The sequence below is a fragment of the Nicotiana sylvestris genome, chromosome 11, assembly GCF_000393655.2.
Source record: "Nicotiana sylvestris chromosome 11, ASM39365v2, whole genome shotgun sequence".
Lineage (NCBI taxonomy): Eukaryota > Viridiplantae > Streptophyta > Magnoliopsida > Solanales > Solanaceae > Nicotiana > Nicotiana sylvestris.
The window spans coordinates 53,559,166-53,580,628 of NC_091067.1; the positions used below are offsets into that span (position 1 = coordinate 53,559,166).

At 40.1% G+C, this 21,463-nt stretch overlaps 2 protein-coding genes across 2 annotated transcripts; both read left to right on the top strand.

The window, feature by feature from the left end:
- Nucleotides 1-4,055: 4,055 nt before the first annotated feature.
- On the top strand, nucleotides 4,056-6,342 carry LOC104232685 (protein SPEAR3-like). Its single transcript, XM_009785945.2, has 5 exons — nucleotides 4,056-4,476; nucleotides 4,609-4,701; nucleotides 5,406-5,473; nucleotides 5,830-5,914; nucleotides 5,997-6,342. The coding sequence occupies exons 1-5, from the start codon at nucleotides 4,276-4,278 to the stop codon at nucleotides 6,111-6,113; spliced, it is 564 nt and encodes a 187-aa protein (XP_009784247.1). The 5' UTR covers nucleotides 4,056-4,275; the 3' UTR covers nucleotides 6,114-6,342.
- Nucleotides 6,343-15,754: 9,412 nt separating this feature from the next.
- LOC138881045 (uncharacterized) lies at nucleotides 15,755-19,852 on the top strand. Its single transcript, XM_070161245.1, has 6 exons — nucleotides 15,755-15,931; nucleotides 16,462-16,653; nucleotides 16,727-16,774; nucleotides 17,698-17,823; nucleotides 19,107-19,217; nucleotides 19,328-19,852. The coding sequence occupies exons 1-6, from the start codon at nucleotides 15,755-15,757 to the stop codon at nucleotides 19,850-19,852; spliced, it is 1,179 nt and encodes a 392-aa protein (XP_070017346.1).
- The last annotated feature ends 1,611 nt before the right edge of the window (nucleotides 19,853-21,463 follow it).

Genomic DNA, 21,463 nt, shown 5'->3' on the forward strand with positions numbered 1-21,463 from the left:
CTTCTCATTGTCTAAATCCTTTGACAACAAGTCTTGCCTTGTATTTGTCAATAGTACCATCGTCTTTCATTTTCTTCTTGAAAATCCATTTAGAACCCAACGTTTTATTACCCGGAGGAAGATCAACCAACTCCCAGGTATGGTTGCTCAATATGGATTCTATTTCACTATTGACAGCTTCTTTCCAATATTGTGCTTCTGAGGAAGACATTGCTTCCTTGAAGGTACGAGGCTCATTTTCTAACAGAAAAGTCAGAAAATCTGGACCGAATGAAGTAGATATCCTTTGACGTTTACTTCTTCTTGGATTTTCTTCATTAGACATACCATCTGTTATTTCCTCCCGAGGTCGTTTTGACTTTTGGCAGGTCACTTCACTTTCCTTTTTATACGGATAAATAGTTTCAAAGAATTCAGCATTATCTGATTCTATTATCGTATTAATGTGAATCTCAGGATTTTCTGATTTATGAACCAGAAAACGATATGCCTTGCTATTGGTTACATATCCAATAAACACACAATCAACCGTTTTTGGACCTATCTTAACTCTTTTAGGTTTAGGAACTTGTACCTTAGCTAAACACCCCCACACTTTGAAGTATTTCAAGCTAGGCTTCCTTCCTTTCCACTTTTCATAAGGAATGGACTGTGTTTTACTATGAGGTACACGATTGATTATCCGGTTAGCTGTAAGTATAGCTTCCCCCCACAAGTTCGGTGGTAAGCCAGAACTTATTAGCAATGCATTCATCATCTCCTTCAATGTTCGATTCTTCCTCTCCGCAATTCCATTAGATTGTGGAGAGTAAGGGGCAGTTGTTTGGTGAATAATGCCATTTTCCAAACAAATTTCTTCAAAAGGAGATTCATATTCGCCACCCCTATCACTTCTTATCATTTTGATCTTTTTGTTTAGTTGCGTTTCAACTTCACTCTTGTATTGCTTGAAAGCATTAATTGCCTCATCTTTACTATTAAGTAAATAAACATAGCAGTATCTCGTGCTATCGTCAATAAAAGTAATAAAATACTTTTTCCCACCGCGAGATGGTGTTGACTTCATGTCGCAAATATCTGTGTGAATTAAGTCTAAAGGACTTGAATTCCTTTCAACGGACTTATAAGGATGCTTAGCATACTTTGATTCCACACATATTTGACATTTGGAATTAATGCAATCAAATTTTGGCAATACTTCTAGATTTATCATCTTCCGCAATGTTTTGAAGTTTACGTGACCTAAACGCGAATGCCATAAAGTGTTTGACTCAAGTAAGTAAGAAGAAACATTCACTTTATTGATAGGAACTGCTATTACATTTAGCTTAAAAAGGCCCTCATTTAGGTAACCTTTTCCTACATATACATCGTTCTTACTAAGTACAACACTATTAGAAACAAAAATACATTTGAATCCATTCTTGACAAGAAGTGAGGTAGACACAAGATTCTTGCGAATTTCTGGAACATGGAGGACTTGATTTAGAGTCACTATTTTTCCCGACGTCATCTTCAACGCAATCTTGCCAACTCCTTCAATTTTGGCCGTAGATGAATTTCCCATGAAGATTGTCTCGTCGGGTCCTGCGGGGGCATAAGAAGAAAATAACTCCTTGTTAGCACAAACATGGCGGGTGGCTCCAGAATCTATCCACCATTCTTTTGGATTTCCTACCAAATTGCATTCAGACAACATGACACATAAGTCTTCCATTTCATCTTCAACCATGTTAGCTTGATTCTTTTTCTTCTTATCATTCTTGGGCGCACGACAATCCACGGCCTTATGCCCAGATCTTCCACAGTTGTGGCAATTACCCTTGAACTTTTTCTTGCTTGGGTAATTCTTTGGTCCGGAAGCCTTCTTCCTCTTCTTATTTTGTGGCGCCTCCTCAACAACGTTTGCCCCCATTATTGTCGAGGTTCCACGTGACTTCTTTTCAGCATTTTTGTTGTCTTCTTCTATCCTCAGACGAACAATCAAGTCTTCTAGTGTCATCTCCTTCCGTTTGTGTTTAAGATAGTTCTTAAAATCCTTCCACAACGGAGGTAACTTTTCAATGAAAGCAGCGACTTGAAAGGCCTCATTTATGACCATACCTTCAGCAAGGAGGTCATGCACAATGACTTGTAATTCTTGGACTTGAGTTATGACGGACCTAGTGTCAATCATCTTGAAATCCAAAAACTTTGCAGCCACGAATTTCTTAAGTCCGGCATCCTCAGTCTTGTACTTCTTCTCTAGTGCATTCCATAATGCTTTTGAAGTTTCCATGACACTATAGAATTGTACAAGCCATCTTCCAAACAACTCAATATGTAGTTTTTGCACAAGAAATCAGAATGTTTCCATGCTTCAGTTACAACAAGTCGTTCATCATCCGGAGTATTTTCAGCCATGACCGGAGGATCCTCCTTGATGAAACGTTGCAAACTCAACGTAGTAAGATAGAAGAACATCTTCATTTGCCAACGTTTGAAGTCAATCCCGGAAAACTTTCCGGGTTTTTCTGCCGGTGCCATAGCATGAGCAGGAGTAGAACGGCTTGTAACAGCAGCAACCGTTCCCGCAACACTTCCATTAGTTTGGTTTTCATTCGTCATATTTCTGTAAAGTTGAAAACAATACAGAACTTGTTAATCAGTGAAGTTTTTGATATCTTCAAACTGAATACCAAACTAACCATACAACACGTAACAATGGTGAAGTTTTTATATACTTCAAACCCGTACGTTTATTATTCCGGCAAAGTTTTTATGTACTTTAAACCGGACATAAACAATTATAGGAGTAGAAAGCAACAAGGCTTTAGTCTCCAACAAAGTATAAAGAAAATAATTTCATAATCAACACAGAAACGTTAGTAAATCGTAAAATTCCTTAAGCTTATGAACGATACTGAGTTAAAACAAAATTCAGGAAACTGTTAGAAGAATAAAGAAATATATCAAATAGTAAAGAATCAGAAATATTCCGAGTCCACAATTTTCTTGTGCGTCCTTAAGGAATTTTAACCCCCTCACACGTTGCCAAGGTAATGGATTAAATCCTCCCAGGATAAAACTGAATAAACCTTCCTGCAACAGTGGCAATACAAACTGCAGGATACCAACGAACTCAAAGTACGGAGCAAAATCACACTTACGAATTTGAGAGAGAGAGACTGCGAATTAGGATGCAGTATATTCAGAAAGAAAGAAGTTGTAGAGTCTTTTTCGTATATGGAAGATGTAGCCTTGCCTCATAATTTATAGGCAAATATCAGAAGAGGTGTCTGGAAAGGTGCCTTTTCAGAAAATACGCGGCCTGTAGCGGTTCTACCGCGATCGCGGCCAGAGAGCTTCTCTGAATCTGACTGCCGCGATTCTACCGCGGTCGCGGCAGAACCGCGGCCAGTGAGGCCCTCTGATCGTTCAGCAGTGATTTGGCATTTAATTAATTATTAAATAATTAAATAAATTTTGTCCAAAAATAATCATATCGATTGACAAATCCGAAGCCGAAGCCGAAGCCGAAGCCGAAGCCGAAGCCGAAGCCGAAGCCGAGCGAGCGACGACGACGGCGCGAGGGTTCATTCTCTTCAACTCCTTTTAAGAGCTTTAAGAAGTGAATATATATATAAGCACATAAATGTGATTGTCCCTCACCAATGAGGGACAAAGTGCAAGACAAAAGTTCACTTCTTCAAATTTTTCATTTTCCCTCCATTTTATTTCCCTCCATTTCCAATTCACACTTCTTCTCTTTTAAAGCCCAATGACTTAAAGTCCAACAATTAATTCACGACTCAAACATGCGGCCTATTATGACTTGTTCTAAAACGCAGAAGGTATGTAAAATACAACTTAATAACTGTAAAAGTGAAGGGGTGAAGGAGGTTCGTGGTTGGGACGAAGCGCGTAGGGGAAGAAATGATTTGGTATAAATAATTGCATTAAATTTTAATGAGTCTGATGAGAGGGACAATTACCTTCAAGTCCATGACTAGGACAATAAAAATAATAGAGGCCATTTCACAAAAATGAGAGATAGCTAGGAAAAAGCAAAGAGAGTACAGGACATAAAATCCACATATAAATATAAATACAATCTGATCTAGGCATCCAGCGATGCAATATAATTATATTACTAGATTTGACAGCTTAAAAACCCCTTTTGGAGATCTCTTCTCTCTGCAGATACTCTACACCAAAGGAGCTTCTTCATCTCAAACCACCACTAATTAAATCAAACCTTTGACAGAAGAAGTTGAGCAATTTGTTGTTCGAGAGATGGGAAGTGGTTATTTTGGGGAGCCAAACCTAGGGAATGAAAAATCATATACATCATCATCATCAAGAAAGAGTAAAAAGAGCAATTCAGACAAACCTAAACAGCCACAAAGAGGTCTTGGTGTTGCTCAATTGGAGAAGATTAGATTGCATACTCAAATGGCTTGCACTTATAATTCTTTTGCCACCAATCTCAACCAGGTTTACCTCTACTAAATCTCGATTCTAAAAAAGTTATATGAATCTTCACTATTCATGGCTCTACCGTCTATTTTCTTGACTCGTTTATGTTTTTCTTGATCCTGATTGGGTTAATTGTTTCTTTCTCAACAGGAGGATATGAGACTACAAACACCATATTCATCAATTTCTTATTCATCATCCTCATCCTCATCTTATGGTTTTCCAGCCCACCAAACCATTATGGTACAGCTTCTTCCCTTAGTCACTGAATACTATATATGTTGATTGAATTGTGATCTTAAACTTTCTTTCGAATTCCAATATTATGGGAAAGCATGATACATATATATACATAGAAAAACACATAGGTTTTGGGTTCACATGGTCATATATCCCAGCTATACGCTATCTTGAATCACACTTTGACGTATCATTTCGAGTTGATTTTCTTCCTCTCTTTTTTTCCGGAGAAAATGATATGTTTTCCATGTGTTACCTTGTTGATAAAAGTCATTTTAATTCATCAAATAATGATGTTGTCTATTAATTACTAGATACACACATTATCTTTAGACTATTCTTCATATTTGAATATCATCCCTTCCCTTCCAAAGATGAAACATCAGGTGGTGATATATATGTTGTACGTACGTCGCGTCCTTTCTTTTCTTTCTTTGCTGAAAACCCTTTCGGATCATTTCTTTACACGCCAGTGCTGGCAGAAGGATTTCTTGTTTTCTCCCAAATTGATGATGAAGGTGGATTCTAATAGTTTGATGAATTGGATTCTAATTTTAAATATAAAGTTGATGCATGTGCTGATATATTTTTGTGTTATTTTGGGAATATGTGTAGATTTTATTTTTCTGGGGTTATATGTTTTTACGAGATTCCTTTTCACACTCATTGTAAATAACGAGGTGTATAAAATCTTGCTGTGATTTCAGATGGGATTGGGTGATATTGAAAGAACAAATATTAGATATGGAGATTCCCAGCCACCTTCTACTGCTAGGTATTTTATTTCCACTATAAAATTGAATTTGCTGTTCGGATAACTTTTGCTGTTGTATAAAATTGATTTGTACAAAGAGTTTTCCGATACTTGTAATTTTTCCAGCTTTGTGAATGTTTTATATATTGAAGCCTTATCATTGAAAACATGCTCAAACATTCTTCGTTAATTTTTTTTGGGGGAAACTTAGACAACAAAAATTCCGAAACTCATTTTTCAAGAAAACAAATTAATAGGAGTATTTCATTACGAAAGATTTCAGTGGAACAACATAAATGATTCTACCTCAAACATTTCCATAAATGTTAGTGCACTTTGGCTAATGTTTTTTCTTTTGACATTCGGCATCAATTCAGTACTTGGCATCCTGGTACAGTTTATGAGCCTCAGCATTATGCTCAGCCAAACATGACTAGATGTCTGCTTAACCTACAAGTAGAGGTAATTTGTTGCATTCCTCAACAAACTAATAACGTCTATGTCATAAATGATTGATTCAAAATTTTGGGGCAATAAACTACAGGACTCACTAGAGAAGAGGAGAAAGAAGGACAGAAGTGACTCAATTGGCTCAAGTAGTCAGAATTCTGAATTAAATGCCAGCCAAGAATTAGATTTGGAGCTGAGGCTTTCACTTTGATCGTATAAAGTTCTTCGTGTATCTATTTGCGATTAATTATTAATTAGCTTATGGAGTAACTTTCAAGATTAGAGCACCATTTTGCTTTGACCTTTGCATAGATGCACAAGGGAAATTTGTTAGTCTCTTCTGGAAAAATTGAAGGGAGTTGACTTTTCGTCAAACAATGACAAAACATGCTGTTGCCTGTGTGCTACTGTTCCACTTAAAGGGAGGATTTTATGACTCAGATGAAATTTCATTAGGGTGTATATATATATATATATATATATATATATATATATACAGCAAACATCTAACGATTTTTCTTACTATCTTTCTTATATCCTTTCTTTATGAATAATATCTCTGTACTTTTCATGATTTTGAAATGCTTCCATTCTCTTAAATGCTATTCATCATCAATAACGTTTAACTTTACAAAAGAAGAAATTGAGGGAACTTAAAAAAGAGCTTGATAGATGAATTGATGCTACCTGCTTACCTGAAAGCTCAATATTTTCCACAGGTAAAAAGAGGGAACATCCTATGCGCATTTCCTAATGTTTTGTATTTATGTTGGTGACCTTTTTAGTTTTATTGTATTAGTTAAAAATAAACTCGCCAGATGGGTCAGTACGAAAGAAGTGAAGGATGGCATGTAAAATACATTCGGATCCAAGCATATTAGTCCAGGAATGAACATGAGAGAATAATCCCGAGTATGATAGAAAGGATCAGTTATAGATACAAATAAGAAAAGAATCAACTAACCTCAGATTATACGGGATTTACCATCATTATGCCATCAGTTACGAATAAATTATGCAACGCGTAATAAATGCAATAAATGACAGTAACAGGCAGGAGTAAAACAAGGCAATTTGTTACAAATATTGCATTTGTTATATTGTTCATATTTGGAAAAGTGAGTTAAACCGATTGTTAGTGCCCTGAAATACAAAATTAATTGCTTATACCTTGAAAATTATTTTTTGTATTAAAAAATTTGGTTCCGCTGCCAGGGTCTCTGACAATCATTTATTTTTCTCATTCATATTCTGTTCATTTCTTTACAAAATCACGTCTGGAATTAACCAAATCACTCATTATGGAAACGACCGAGAAGGAACACCAAGAAAGTCACCTACGAATTCCCCACGTCAATCTCGAGAAAATTCACCAGTAAAATCTACTAATCGTGGTGAGGAGCAATGAGGCTTGCAGGATGAGTTGAAGAATTTTATTGCTCATCAAATTGGAGTAGCACTAAGAGCTTTAATATGCAATATAACAACTGAAACTTCAACACAACAACCGCAAGTTAATATAACTGCATAATTCCCAACTCAGGGCTTGAAAATTTAGGGAGTAGGGAAGTTCGAAATAGTTGTGGAGCTGGAGGTCCAGGTACGCTTGGTAATTCTGATTTGTAAATTTAGTTCTAACCTTATAAAAACGGCTCAAGGAACAAAACGAAAGAATAGAGGAGACCCAGGGTGTTTCAGCAGTGATCAAAAGTGCGGATAAATATTCACAACAGCCATAAAAAACTAGTGCAACGCTATTGCCGATACCAAACAAATTCAAGATGCTGGACATACCCAAATATGATGAAACTTCCAATCCAAGAGATTATATAATTATGTTCACTATAAGTGTGAAGGGATTTTTTTTTACCAAACAGGATATTGAGTCAGTGCCGGTGAAGAAGTTTGAAGAAACCCTCACCAAAGGGGCATTAACATAGTACTATCTTTACCCGAAGATTCGATTAATTCATTTGCTGACTTGTAGATGCATTTATCAAAGCATATTTGGGAGCACAAAAAGCAAACAATATGTATGAAGGATATCTTTAAGGTACAACATGGAAGCACCTAATTGCTTAGAGAATTCGTGGGTTGCTTCTAACGAGAGAGGATGTTGTTACCACCTGTGCTTGGCAATTTGGCAGAAACAACTTTTTATCATCTGAGCTTTATCATTCCATTCAGTGGTTTGAAACTTTGAGTAGCTTTATATGATGCATTATGAGTTGCGTGTATGGTTGGTTTCATTGTTCGAGGGGCTCGGCATTATGAGTTGCGTGTATGGTTGGTTACATTTTGAGCTTGAAGCTTGAAAGAGTTGACAAAAGTTTGACTTTGAGTAAATGAACTCGAAATTGGGATTTGATGATTTCAATAGGTTTGTATAGAGATTTTGGACTTGAGCGTATGTTTGAATTTGAATTTGGATGTTCTAGAAGATTTTGGTTCTATTTGTTAAAAGTTGGCAATTTAGAAAACTAGATAGTTTATAGGTTTGATTGGAAGTTGACTTTGGTGTTATCAGACTTCTATCGTAATTTTGAGACCTTGGTTAGGTTCATTTAGTTGATTGGAACTTGTGTGCAAAGTTTGATTGTGATCTAGAAGGCCTGAGTGTGGTTCAGATGAGTTTGGCGAAGGGTGGAATGTTTGGAAGTTAAGAGAATGATTTTCATGTTCGATTCTTGATTTTGACATTATTTGTGGTGTTTTGAGCCTTTAGATAAGTTTGGATAAGGTATTAGACTTGTTGGTATGATTGGACAGGGTCCCGGGGGCCTCAGGTGTGATTCTGGGTGATTTCAGATTGTTTTGGTTGAGTTTGGAGTAATTAATGTGCTAGTGTGCTGCACTGAATCGTGATTGCAGAGAAGGATTTGGAAGACAAGAAGTTGTTCATCATATTCGCTATCATAGTCTCGCATTCGCGTAGTGTTGAGGGGCAAAAGCTCCGGGTTCATAGGTGCTTGTTCGCGTTCACATAGAGTTAGCTTGGATGGTCCTTGCATTCGCATATGATGTTTCACGTCCGCGAAGAAAGGCGGTGTGGTCGGTCGCTTTTGTGAATCGCGGAGGACCAGTCGCGACTATGAAGGGTAATCTTGGACAGATTTTATAAGTTGGAAATTTCGGGATTTTTACCCATTCTTTCATATTTTGAGCCTTAGAATTCGAGATGAGAAGATTTTGAAGAGCAATTTTACTACTACATTGGAGGTAAGTAATTTTCACTTGAATTTGGTTTTATATATTGATTCTTCAAGGATTTCTACACCTAAAAACATAGAATTTAAAGGGAAATTTGTGGTTTTTTCCTAAACTTTAAGAGAGTGTATTTTAGGGATTTGAGTACCGATTTAGACTCGACTTTGGAAACTAATTAAATATTTGGACTTGGCAGGTTAAGGGTCATCAGATTTGGGTATCCATTTCGGATTTCGAGCACTCGGTCCGGGATTGACTTTTGTTGACTTTTTATGAATTCTTCAAAGATCGAAGTTTTATGGTTTGTATCGGTTTCTATAGCATTGTTTGACTTTCTTGCATGATGTTTGGCTTGGGTTTGCATGATTGGAGGGCTAGATCAAAGTTTTGACATGATTTGAGATTGAAGAGTAGCCCAAATGACATAAGTATATTGCCTAAGCTTGGATTGAGGGTATTTTACATGTATGCTATGATGCTTGTTATATGTTGGGGGTGACGCATATGCGGGGTGACGAGCGTATGTGCATGCACTGTGATTATTCGAGATCCGTGTAGACCTTAGATTATTATATGACTTGTGTTGCTATCATGCCTCTTTGATACCGTGGTTCCTTCACTTGTACGATTACGTGTGGTATTACACATGCTAGAAATCATGTATAGGCTATTTGCTTATCTGATTGAGATATGTTAGAGCTATTTTTGCTATGTTGAGTTATTTGCCTTTGCCATGGTCATATTTTCCAGTCATGTTATTATATTCCTGTATTATTTCTCTGTTTTTGTGCACCCTTTTATCTCACATATTATTTTGTCCTTATGTGTGACATGAGTTTGAACTGAGTTGTGGCATATTGGTATACCCCATTCAGTGCGCGATCGCATATGCTTGAAGACTTATACCCTTAGCTGACCACTTGTCTTTCGCGAACGCATAATACCACTCGTGTTCCCGGTGACCTAAGACCACGAAGCTTCGCGAACGTGTGCCCCCAAACAACCCTTAGCGATCGTGCACCTTCCCTCACGGTCGCATATAAGGAAATCAGAACCAGACATAACAGCAGTCCTACAAGTCCAATAATGAGCCGAATATGATCTGAATCACACCCAAGGCCCCCGGGGACCCAATCCAAACATAGTAATACATCCCAAAACATCATACGAACTAAACCAAATCAAATAACATCGAAAACACGAATAGCACCCAAGCCTAATGAACTATTGAACTTCCTATTTCTAAAACCAATGCCGAAGCGCAAACACAACGGACATATTCTAACTTCCGGAACCAAAATCCAAGTCTGGTATCAACAAGGTCAACTCTCGGTAAAACTTCTCAACTTTCCAACTTTCGCCAATTCAAGCCAAAACGACCTACGAACATTCAAATCAAAATCCGGACATACTCCTAAGTTCAAAATCACCATACCAAGCTATTAAAACCATCAAATTCCATTCGAGAGTTGTTTACTCATAAATCAATATTCGGTCAACTCTTTCAACATAGGCTTCCAACTTTGGGACTAAGTGTCCCAATTCATTCCGAAACATCTCTGGAACCAAAGAAACCACTCCGGCAAGTCACATAACTACAATTGAACACACAATAGGCAATAAATGGGGGAGCAAGGCTATAATACTCAAAACAACCAGACGAGATGTTACATTGTCTCGCTCTTAAATAAACGTTCATCTTCGAACGGGTCTAGAAGCATACTTGGAGTCTCAAATAGATGTGGGTACCTGTTCTGTATCTCCCCCTCGGTCTCCTAAGTATCCTCCTCGACTGGCTGACCTCTCCATTGAACTTTCACTGAAGCTATGTTCTTTGATCTCAACTTTTAAACCTATCGATCCAAAATGGCCACCAGCTCCACATAATAATTCAAATCTCCATCTAGCTGAACCGCGCTAAAGTCCAAAACATGAGACAGATCACCTTTGTACTTCCGAAGTATGGAAACATGAAACACTAGGTGAACACTCGATAGACTAGGTGGCAATACAAGCTTGTAAGCCGCCTCTCCAAGCCTCTCAAGCACCTCAAAAGGGACAATGAACCGAGGGCTCAACTAGCCCTTTTTCCCCTAAATTATAACACCTTTCATGGGTAAAACTCTGATAATACCTTCTCCCCTACCATATAGGCAACATCACGGACCTTCCTATCGGCGTAACTCTTCTGTCTAGACTGTGATATGCAAAGCCGATCTTGAATCAAACTTGACCTTTTCCAAGACATCCTGAACCAGATCCGTGCCCAATAGCCTAGCCTCCCCTGCTCAAATCACCCAACTGGAGATTGACACTGCCTCCCATATAAGTCCTCATACGAAGCCATCTGAATACTCTATTGGTAGATGTTGTTGTAGACAAACTCTGCAAGCTTTTCCAAGAACCCCCAAAATCCATAACACAAGTGTGTATCATATTCCCCAATATCTGAATGGTGCGCTCGAACTATTCGGCCGTCTGAGGGTGGAATGTTGTACTCAACTCAACCCATGTGCCTAACTCTCGCTGCACTGCTCTCCAAAATTGCGATGTGAGTGTGCCCCGATAAAAAAATAATGGACACTGTTGACGGACAATTTTGACCATCCCTTTTTAAAATTAATTTACTTATAATTAATAAATTACAATAAATATTTTTTAAGTATTTTCTAGTAACAAATACTTATTTTTATAAATTAATTAAGTATTAGTTTTAAAATTAATCGCGTTGTATTAACATTATGTAATTACAAATATATTTGCTATTTTAAAATTATTAAAATAATTCTTATATATACATTACATAGGTTCTATAATTAATTTAATTAATTACTCTTTAATTTCTAGTTAATTAGACTATTATCTGAAATTCGAAATTACTGTTGCAATTTAGAAAAAACAAAGTGTTTTATAAATAGTTAATTAAAATAACTAGTAGTATACATAGTAAGTATAGTTTTTACCACATTTATTAAAAATTGTTAAGTTTATTTAAATTAAATTCAAAAGGGGATTAAAAGACAAAAGGGCTACAATTGAAATTCTCAATCAAATGTAAAATGGCTATTCTTCACATTATTTTTGCCCCAACTATCAAGCCCAAACGAAATATACCTAGTCCAAACATCCCCATCTCTTCCCTGTTGGGGTTCCAAGTCATTCTCTTTGCACCAATCATAGCTTGCCACATCACCCTCCTTCTCCACTCACAGAATAAACACACCCACATCGGAGCCGTTGGATCATCTGATCAACGGTTCATATTTGATCTCTGATTTTATCAAGATTTTAAAATCCTGCCCTTAGAGATCTCATCCCCTCCGTCCAAAATCTTTCAATCCAACATCCACCAAAGTTCCCCCTAAAAATCTTAATTGATCGAATTATAAGGACCGTTGATCTCGAAGATAAACGGCCCAAGTTCTATCTCCCAACCTTAATTCAAAGACCAACCCTATCCCCCCTTCCCCAAAAAACCCTAATCATTTCCTAAGAGACCAGTTGCCCTTCCTTTCCCTTTTCTCTCTCTTTTCTCTCACCATCGACCATCAATCTCCCAAAACTTTGCACAAATCAGTGCATGGTCACTTAATCAACCCTAGATCATCTCTTCTAACCCTACTACACCACGAATCCTACTGCAAATTTTCTTTTTCAATCGCAAACTCAAGACCCCTAAATCCAATATCCTAAGCTCGAAAGAGAAAACATCTTATTTGCTCTCATAAGTTAAAGATCAAGCTTGAAACCACCTTTGCCTTATGAAATCTGTGAATCTAGCTGAATATTGCATATTTCATCATTCAAATTCAAAACACCCAAATCCTGAAATCGTAGAATCAAGAATGTAACATCAAATCTCTGATTTTCCTTCATGTTCCGTCAAATCAGAGCATGCATGGAGTCGTCGCAGAAGTTCATCATGAGGATTCGATATCCAAAGGTCAAACTCAGTGACCTCTAGACATTAGGGTTTTAACCACTAGTCCAAAGCCTTTAACGATTGACCCTTGTGCTCAAGAAAACTCGACCCTATTTTCCCCTCTATTTTCTTTCTGATTTCACTCAATAATGCTATCATTATCTACCATGTGTCACTCTCCACTATTGTTTTGAGAATGTGAAATCCTAAGAGCCTTAAATGGCACTATAAATAGAGTCTTTAATGTTCTCACCAAAACACGACCTAAAACTGAAAAACAACTACACAATCATCGAAGAGCAATTCTAAGATACAAAACCTAGGGTCCCGTACTGTTTTCCTTTTTCATTTCTGAGTATTACCGCTGATTTGAGCTTAAAGCTTTTGGGGTCTTAAGAAACTGAGAGAGATCTTTGTTTGGTTTGCTGCCCTTGAAAAGTTCAGTACATTCCTAACTTCTCTCTTTAATCATCTTATCTGAACATTATGAATATGTTGTTTGTCTTCTGTGAACTATAGTTGCTTATGATGCTTGTAACTAGTATGGAAATGTTTATGTTCTGTTTATGATAGTATATTGTATACTTGTGATCACTTGTTATGACTCTTGAGTCTTTAATTGATGATTGATCAAGTTTGTTTACCGTGAAAATGGTAATAACAATTAAATTTGATTTTGTGGTTCTAAAGATACGTGATCTATTTTTATGGTAGTTGTTAGGCAGTGGATGCTAAGATAAGAGCTTAAAAACGAGATGCTAACCAAACCGAATAGCTATCAATCGAGGCCTCGAGCTTGCTTATTTGGGGCCTTGAGGTTGAGTCCAATGTTCGCCGAAGGTAGTCGATGGATGACTAACAGTTATAATAAAATCAATGACAGCTCTTTATGGTCAATAATATCAATAAATGAAGAACAATAAATAGAACACAAGGGATATGAACAATACATGCAAGTAAAGAGATCAAGAGAATATGTTAGAGAATTGAGGGAATGTTCTTATGTATTTAGTGTTGAGCAACCGACCCTTACAAAATAACAAGGATCCCCTTTATATATGAGGGGAATCCCAACATAGTATAGATACATTGATTACAAAGATAAATGGCTGCATTTAATGTCTTAATTCATTTTTTGGACTAGTCCACTAGGCTTTGTCAGCTCTATGTACGCGCCTTGAGAACTTCACCTTGACCCACCAAGACCACTAATTTACATTGCTTCGAGGCTAGTCGTTATTTACACTACCTCGAAGTCGATCACGAGAACCCTCGAAGTCGATCACTAAAAATCCTCGAGATGCCTTGATGATCGTAAAATCGAACGGTCGATTTCTACCATATACAGATAGTCCCCGTGTTTCCTAGAGCAAAGTGATAGGAAACGATTTTGAACTCCTACTCCTTAAGAATATCATCATCATGACATCAGTCTATTAGAGCATTAAATGTCATAAGCCGCACAAGGGTCGCCGTCAAACACGACTATCGAGAAGCCCACAAACCGCTATTGGTTCGTCCTTTCCGCTGCCCATATGACTTCTATAAATGCATCGGTCGTTTGATAATTCACACTTTTACAACATCTTCAAGTTTTCAAAGACAAATCCATCCCCTTTCACATTCTTTCTTCTTCTGTTCTTGATTCTCTGCCTACTTTCTCAGAAAAACCTTTCTACCACCATGGCTAGAAATTCCAAGACAGTTCCTCAGAAAGACAAGGCTACCTCTTCATCTTGAACATCCAAAGGAAAGCCTAAAGTGATACCCACTGTTGAATAGTATACCCCTAGCGAATTCAACACGGCGAAGGATTTTTCCGTTGACATACCCTCGACTACACCGGGCCAATGCGAACACATGTCTCGGTATATTAGCATCGTGACAGATATAGGGAAAGTGAAAAAAGACTGTCAATGGAGAGAGGTAGTGCTGGTTGAGATCCCCCGATCTAACGAGAGCATAACAGACCACAAAGCTGGCTTCCTTTATGTATATACACACCCATTCCCTTTGGGTACGGTCGATTATTTGAACCCTTCTTCCCCAGCAATAGATCCAGTTATTCTCGACTTCTGTGACAAGTACCGAGTGACACTTGGCCAGATCTATCCATCTTTTTGGAAGATAGTCTACATGCTCCGCTACTTCTCTAACAAGGTCGAGGGTACGACCTTTACCCTCGATCATTTGATTAGATTGTATAGCCCTCGATTTTATCGAGGTTTGATTAAGCTTCACCCTCGGTCCAAGAAGCCATTTTTCTCGAGCATCGATGAGGACAAGTATCGAGGATGGATGAGCAGGTTTATTCGAGTGAGGACCTCGGACATCATCCCTACCGAAAGGATGCCCTTCCCGGAGAAGTGGAACTCGCAGCGTAAGTAACTCTCCTTCGGACATACTTTATGGTCTTCTTACTTTTCTTCCAAAAATGATCTCCTCTTGGTTTTTGCAGTTACTGTTTGGTATCCTAAAGCGGTTTAGGATTTGCCAGGATGGATTAGGCGATCGGATGCTTTGTTCCCATATCTCAGGCTATCTTGGCCCGACTTGGCTAAAATGTTGTGGGTGGCCAAGAACCATGGTAAAATCTTTCTTTCCACCTATATCATATTTTTATGCTTTGTCCCTCGTCTCCCCCGTATCCTCCGTGCTGATAAATTTTGGCCACTATGTTTGTGCAGGCCTTGGCGATAAAGTGCAAATGAGTTCACCTCCCGATGGCGAGGTGTTCGGAGCCTGATAAGGGCAAGAAGAAGAAGAAAAAGGCGGCTGCTAATTCTCCTACAATAAAGAAACCTAAATCACGCAGGCCTCGAGCTGCCGTCAGGACCTCGGCTTCAACTTCTGGAGAAAGTCCTAGTATTGGGATGAAGATGATGATGAAGATGAATACCGTTTGGTACAAAGGACGAGTTTAAGTGCGGATGTCCTGCAAGTGTCCCGACTAGAGGCTGCTGAATCGGGAACGATCGATTGAGATCAATCCTGTGTGGTGGAGACCTTGGAGGAGGGTGAGAACGCGATACCTGAGCTTCTGATCGGATGTGGTGCAACTCCCGCTGGGGAGACCGTTGTTGCTGGTTCCAAAGGGTCCGGGCCCAAAGCTTTTTGGGGGTCGGATTTTCCCCTTGGTGACATCGATGCCCTGGGTGGCCTTAATTTGGGTGCTCAGTTCTCGTCCGGGAAGCTAAGGGACGCCCATGACCCAAATACTACCAACATGGGGGGTCCTCTCAAGGGGGGGGGGATGAGCTTGGTAACTTCCTTGATGACGTTGAAGATGTCAGTGAGGACATTGATCTCGATGCTCCCAATGCTATCGAGGTAGCGAAGAAGTTCCAGTAGCAGGTGATAGCTGTTCATGTATATTTTTCTAGTCCCAAGCATTTTTCCTCATTTTTTTGACTTTTCTATTTCATTGTAGTCTAAGGAAATGTATGATCACACCTTTTCTAGGCTCAAAGATGAGCTTACATGCCGTGGAAAGAAGCTCGAGAAGCTCACCTCGGGATTGCAGGAGTCGGAGGCCTCCTCTTCCCGAAAAGAGAAGGAGTTAAGTGAGCTTCAAGCGACTTTGGAGGGAGTGTTCCGAGAAAAGGCTGACCTTGCTGAGCAGGTAACTTGTTATTCGTAAATCCGTTCGTCGTTCTCATAATTTGATGTTTACTGACTTATCTTTTCCTTTGCAGATCGGGCAGAAGAATGTGCAGATCCTCAAGCTGAGGAGGCGTAATGAGGTAGTGACCTCGGAATTGGCATCAACCCAGGGTCTTCTCCAAAATACTCGAGAAGAGATTGTTGCACTATTTGCGGCCAAGTCCGAGGTCGAAGAAAAAGTTGCTACATATCTAAAAGACGCTACCACTGCGAATCAAATAGCCCAAGATATATCAGTGGAGGCCGAGCAAAAGATGATTTGAACTGTCGCTCTTGCTAGTGCAAAGGCGAGGAGGCAAGCCTTAGAGGAAGCTAGTGGTAAAGGTGCCGATATCTTAGTTGAGATCTAGGAGGCCTGAGAGTCGGAGGAAGACTTGGCGCTCTTAGTCGCTTTGGACGAAGGTCCCAAAGATGGTTCAGAGGGTGGTGACGATGGGGAGTAGGCCTGCATCGCCTTTTCTTCTCTTTTTTCTTTTTGTGTATGTATTCCCAGGGAAACAGGTCTTGTAAAGACGCCCCTTGTAAATATATTTTTTGGCAATGCAAGAATTTTTTTTGCTTCAAGTCTTTGAATTCTTTATATTCCAGCGTTCATGCGGAGTTAGCCTTCGAATTTTTATGTTGGCTCTTCGGATTTCATATTTGGAGTAATCGGGACCTTCAAGATCGGGCACCTTCTTGAGATTAGGTTGATAACTTCTTTATAGCCGATACTTGTAATAGCAGAAATCCTCGGGGTCTCAATATTTCCCGAGCACCGCGTGACAGCATTATTCATGCGACACGGTAGTGGGGGCCCCGGGTGGTCCCACCGGTACATTTCCAAAAAGTGGTGCTATCATGGTCAGACCTAATTGGTCTTCTGGATAGGCGAATAGTCACCGCTTGCCTTTATATATGTATTCGCTCATTTCTTAGCGGGAGATTCTACTATTCTGGGTAATCATCCCTCTTTTAGAGCTTTTGTTCTTTGTGCTAGCTCTTTCATCATTTCAACTCATAGCCTTTGCCCAAATCTTCATCCTCCTCTTCTTATTTTACTATAGCCATGGCTGCTACATCAAAAGCCGTTCATCAAGGGGAGGAGAGTTCTGCCTCTGTTCCGCATACGGTTGGTGGTACACCACTGGTATCTAGTGAGCTAACCTCGAGGTGCTTCGTCTTGAGGAGAGACTTTATGTTGGAGAAACCTCCAAACGTTCAAGGGCATCGGGAGCACGCATCGAGGTTCATATCCTCAATAGGGGAGGAACACATCGAGATGATTAGAAAAGACTGTGGATGGGGAGAAGGAGTGGTACTGCAGGTACCTTCCTCGGAGGAGAGCATCATGAACCATGTCGAGGGGGTTTTGAGAGTGTTTATGTATCCTTTTACGTTGGGTCCCCCCGACAAGGTCGTGCTTGAAATTTGTAGGAGGTATCAGGTTACCCTGGCACAGGATCACCCATCCCTTTGGAAGATAGTGCTGATGATAAGGTACTTTGCAGATAAGGCCGAGTTTGAATTCACCCTTAGCCATCTCGTTAGGTTATATCGGCCTCTGCATTACTGGGGCCTGATTACTTTGAGGTGCCGATCCACCCGGTCCCTGCCGTTAACGACGAAGAGGACGAGGACCGAGGGTGGATGATCCGGTTTGTTCGAGAACGGATAGTCGATATTATCCCTGGAGAGTTTTTGCCATTTCCTGAGAAATGGAATTTCACACGTAAGTGGTATACTTGTATTTTTATCGTTTTGTCCATAGTGGAGGCGGGCTCCCTAAAGGCATCTTTTCATTTCATTCCTTTTTAGTGATTCCTTGGTTGCCGAACGAGGTACCTAATCTGGATGAATGGTCTCGTAAGCTAGGAGCTTGCTCGACCTATAATAAGCACAAATGGTGAGACCTGTCCAAGGGGAGATGGGAGGCAAACCATCATGGTAGGTGTTTAGTGGCTTGTTTCCTCAGAAAGGTACTTTCTTTTTAGCGCACTAACTCTGCCACCGCAGGTGTTGGAGGTTTTTCTGAGATGAGGCCGTGCCTTCTGGGGGAGGGGGAGAGATTGTCGACCTCGGGGTCGAGGATCGATAATAAATGGAAAGAGTCTCCGAGGTGTCAGGATGCTCACAGCGGGGCGAGTCCTTCTCTGAGGTTCAAAAGAGACGAGTCGGCTAATCTTCCGGCTTCGGAGGCCTCTGTTTTTGAAAGAACATTTCCCGTTTCTGTCGAATGTACTTCGAGGGACAAGGGTCGTGAGACACCTTTCTCTTCTCCTACCGAAGGCACTTCGGGGGAAATTAAGCCATCTGATGTAGGCTCGAAATTTGGTGAGGCTCAGTGGCTTAGCTTTATGGTAAGATTTGGTAGCCGGTATAGGCTACTTTTGGTTTCGCGCCCTCCCTTTCTTATTGAGTTTTCTTTTGCAGGCCTTTGGCAAACTTAAGTCCGAGCTGCTTCGCCGTGACGCCAGGCTGTGGAAAGCTTTGGATGGTGAGAAATCCCTTAGGCTTCTTTGTACGAAAAAGGAAGATGAGCTGGTATACCTGCGGTGCAAGGCGAATCAAAGTCGTAACTACAAAAGCCATCTCGAAATAGGTAACCTGCATTTCGTGTCGGTATACGCTCCCCCTATATTTTGAAATTTTAGTTGGAGAGCAAAATGGAGGAGCTGGAACGACTTTGGGTCAAAGTTGGCCGGGTCAAATGCAAGTTTAATGAGTTGAAGGCTCAGGCAGATGTCCAAGTTGCGACCAAGGAGGATGCTTTGGCTAAGGCTTCCGCCCTTGAGGTGCAACTCCGGAATGCTCGTGTAAACAATTCTATCCGAGCGAATATGATTACAAGGCTTGAGTCTAAGATTTTGAAGGCGAAGGCCGAGGTTGTGGATGCCCGGGCTAAGGCTGTGATGAGACGCACTAAAGCTGACCAGAAAGTGGTAGTCTATTTGAAGGGCGCTGCTGATGCTAGAGCTGAGCTGAAAAGGTCTCTTGACCGTGAGAGCAGAAATAAAGAGTATATGAGGTGTAAATCTCGGAGGAAAACCCTCGAGGAAATTCATTCCAGAGGCTTCGACCGCTCGAAAGAGATAAAGCAAGCAAAGGCGGAAGAATATGATGCTAAATTCCTTCTGTCCGATGCCGAAGATAGCGAGGATGCGGCCGACGGGTCATAGTCCCCAAGGTGCACGTAGATTTCCTTTTCTGTTCCTGTACATAGTACTTTCAAAGTACATTATAAATGGAGCTTGTATTTTCTCGCATATATATATAAAAGAAAACCTCGCAGTTTCATTCTCCTTCATTTCTTTTTGCCTTGATTTTAGCCAGATGAACTGGTCTTTGAGTTAAAAGGAATCCTTAGATTCGTGGTATGGCCCTGAGGCTCATTAGGCTGGCCCGTAGGCTCTTATGTGCTTGGTCTACGACCTTTTAGTATAAGCCGGCATTCGAGCTCTTATGCTTGTGCTCTTAGGCATGTGTTGGTCAACTGTTTTGGGTTCAGTCTCCGAGTCAGGTACCGACTCGAGCTCATTCGACCCTCAAGTTTTTGAATTTCAAGCTGGCCCTTAGGTTCTTACGCATTGGGTCGGTACGACCTTTTGTGTGGCTGGAGACAGTGGCTCTTATGCTTTGGGTCGATGCGACCTCTAATATAGGCTTTATTTTTCCCTCTATAAGGATTTTTTGAAATAATGTTAGCCTGACTCTTTGATGGTTTGATAAAAACCTCGATTGTGAGTTGTTATATGGCGATGATCGAGCACCTCAGGAGGTTTGGCTCGGTGGCTGAGTATCTCAAAGCGTATATTTAGGAGCTGACATGGTCGAAGTTCTTTTGCCTATATCGAGGGTAGCCTGTTTAATCGGTTCTTTTCGAGGTATATTCGAAGTAATTAAAGGCCTGTGATTTTATAGCGACGGTCGAACGTCCCCGAGTCGCGTTAGTTTGGCTGGTACAGCCTTGTGACCATAGTCATTTGTGTTTGGCCGGAGCCTTTCAGTCCCGAGTGAAGTAGTTTCGGCATCTATATAAAGGGTATGCCTTTTTAGGGTCTTACAAGTTTGATATATAGCCTTAACTTTGAGATCGGGTTTATGTCTTTAGTAAGGTCTTACAAGTTTTACATTCCTTTAAGGTCTTACAGTTTTGGATACTTGGTACAAGTATGGTTCATGACTTTCTTGAGGTTTTACAGATATTTTTGTTGCCTTATATAGGTCTTATGAGACCAAGGCTGCCCGCATGTGGTCTTATGACCTCGGGCTTTGATAAGTAAATGGAGATGGCGATTGTCGATAGTCCCCGAGTCATCAAGGATTTCTCGGCTCGTGAGCCATTACTTGTAAACTTGGTATTGCCTTATTGAAGTCTTACGATTTTGGAGTTTCCAACCTGGAGGTCATGTGGCCTTGAGTTTTTGATGCCAGTCCCCGAGTGTTCGGGACATTTTGGCTTTGGAGCTGTTTTGTGATCTTGTTGTTGCCTCTTTGAGGGCTTACAAGTTTGAAGCTCCGACCCGGGGGTCGTATTGTTTCGAGTTGTTGACGCCAGTCCCCGAGTATTCAGTGATGTTTTTTGGCTCTAGGGCTATTTTTAAAAGAAATATCGAGCTTCCTTGAAACACAGAATGCTTTTGGGGGAAGTATTCTTTGATTACTTGATACAAGTATACATGTCTTTGTTGTTTAGGGCTCTGTTGTTCTATACTGACACGGTTCGTTCGACCTTTTGGTCCGGTACATTATTTTCCATCAAAACCCCATTTGGTGTATCTTTGCTTCTC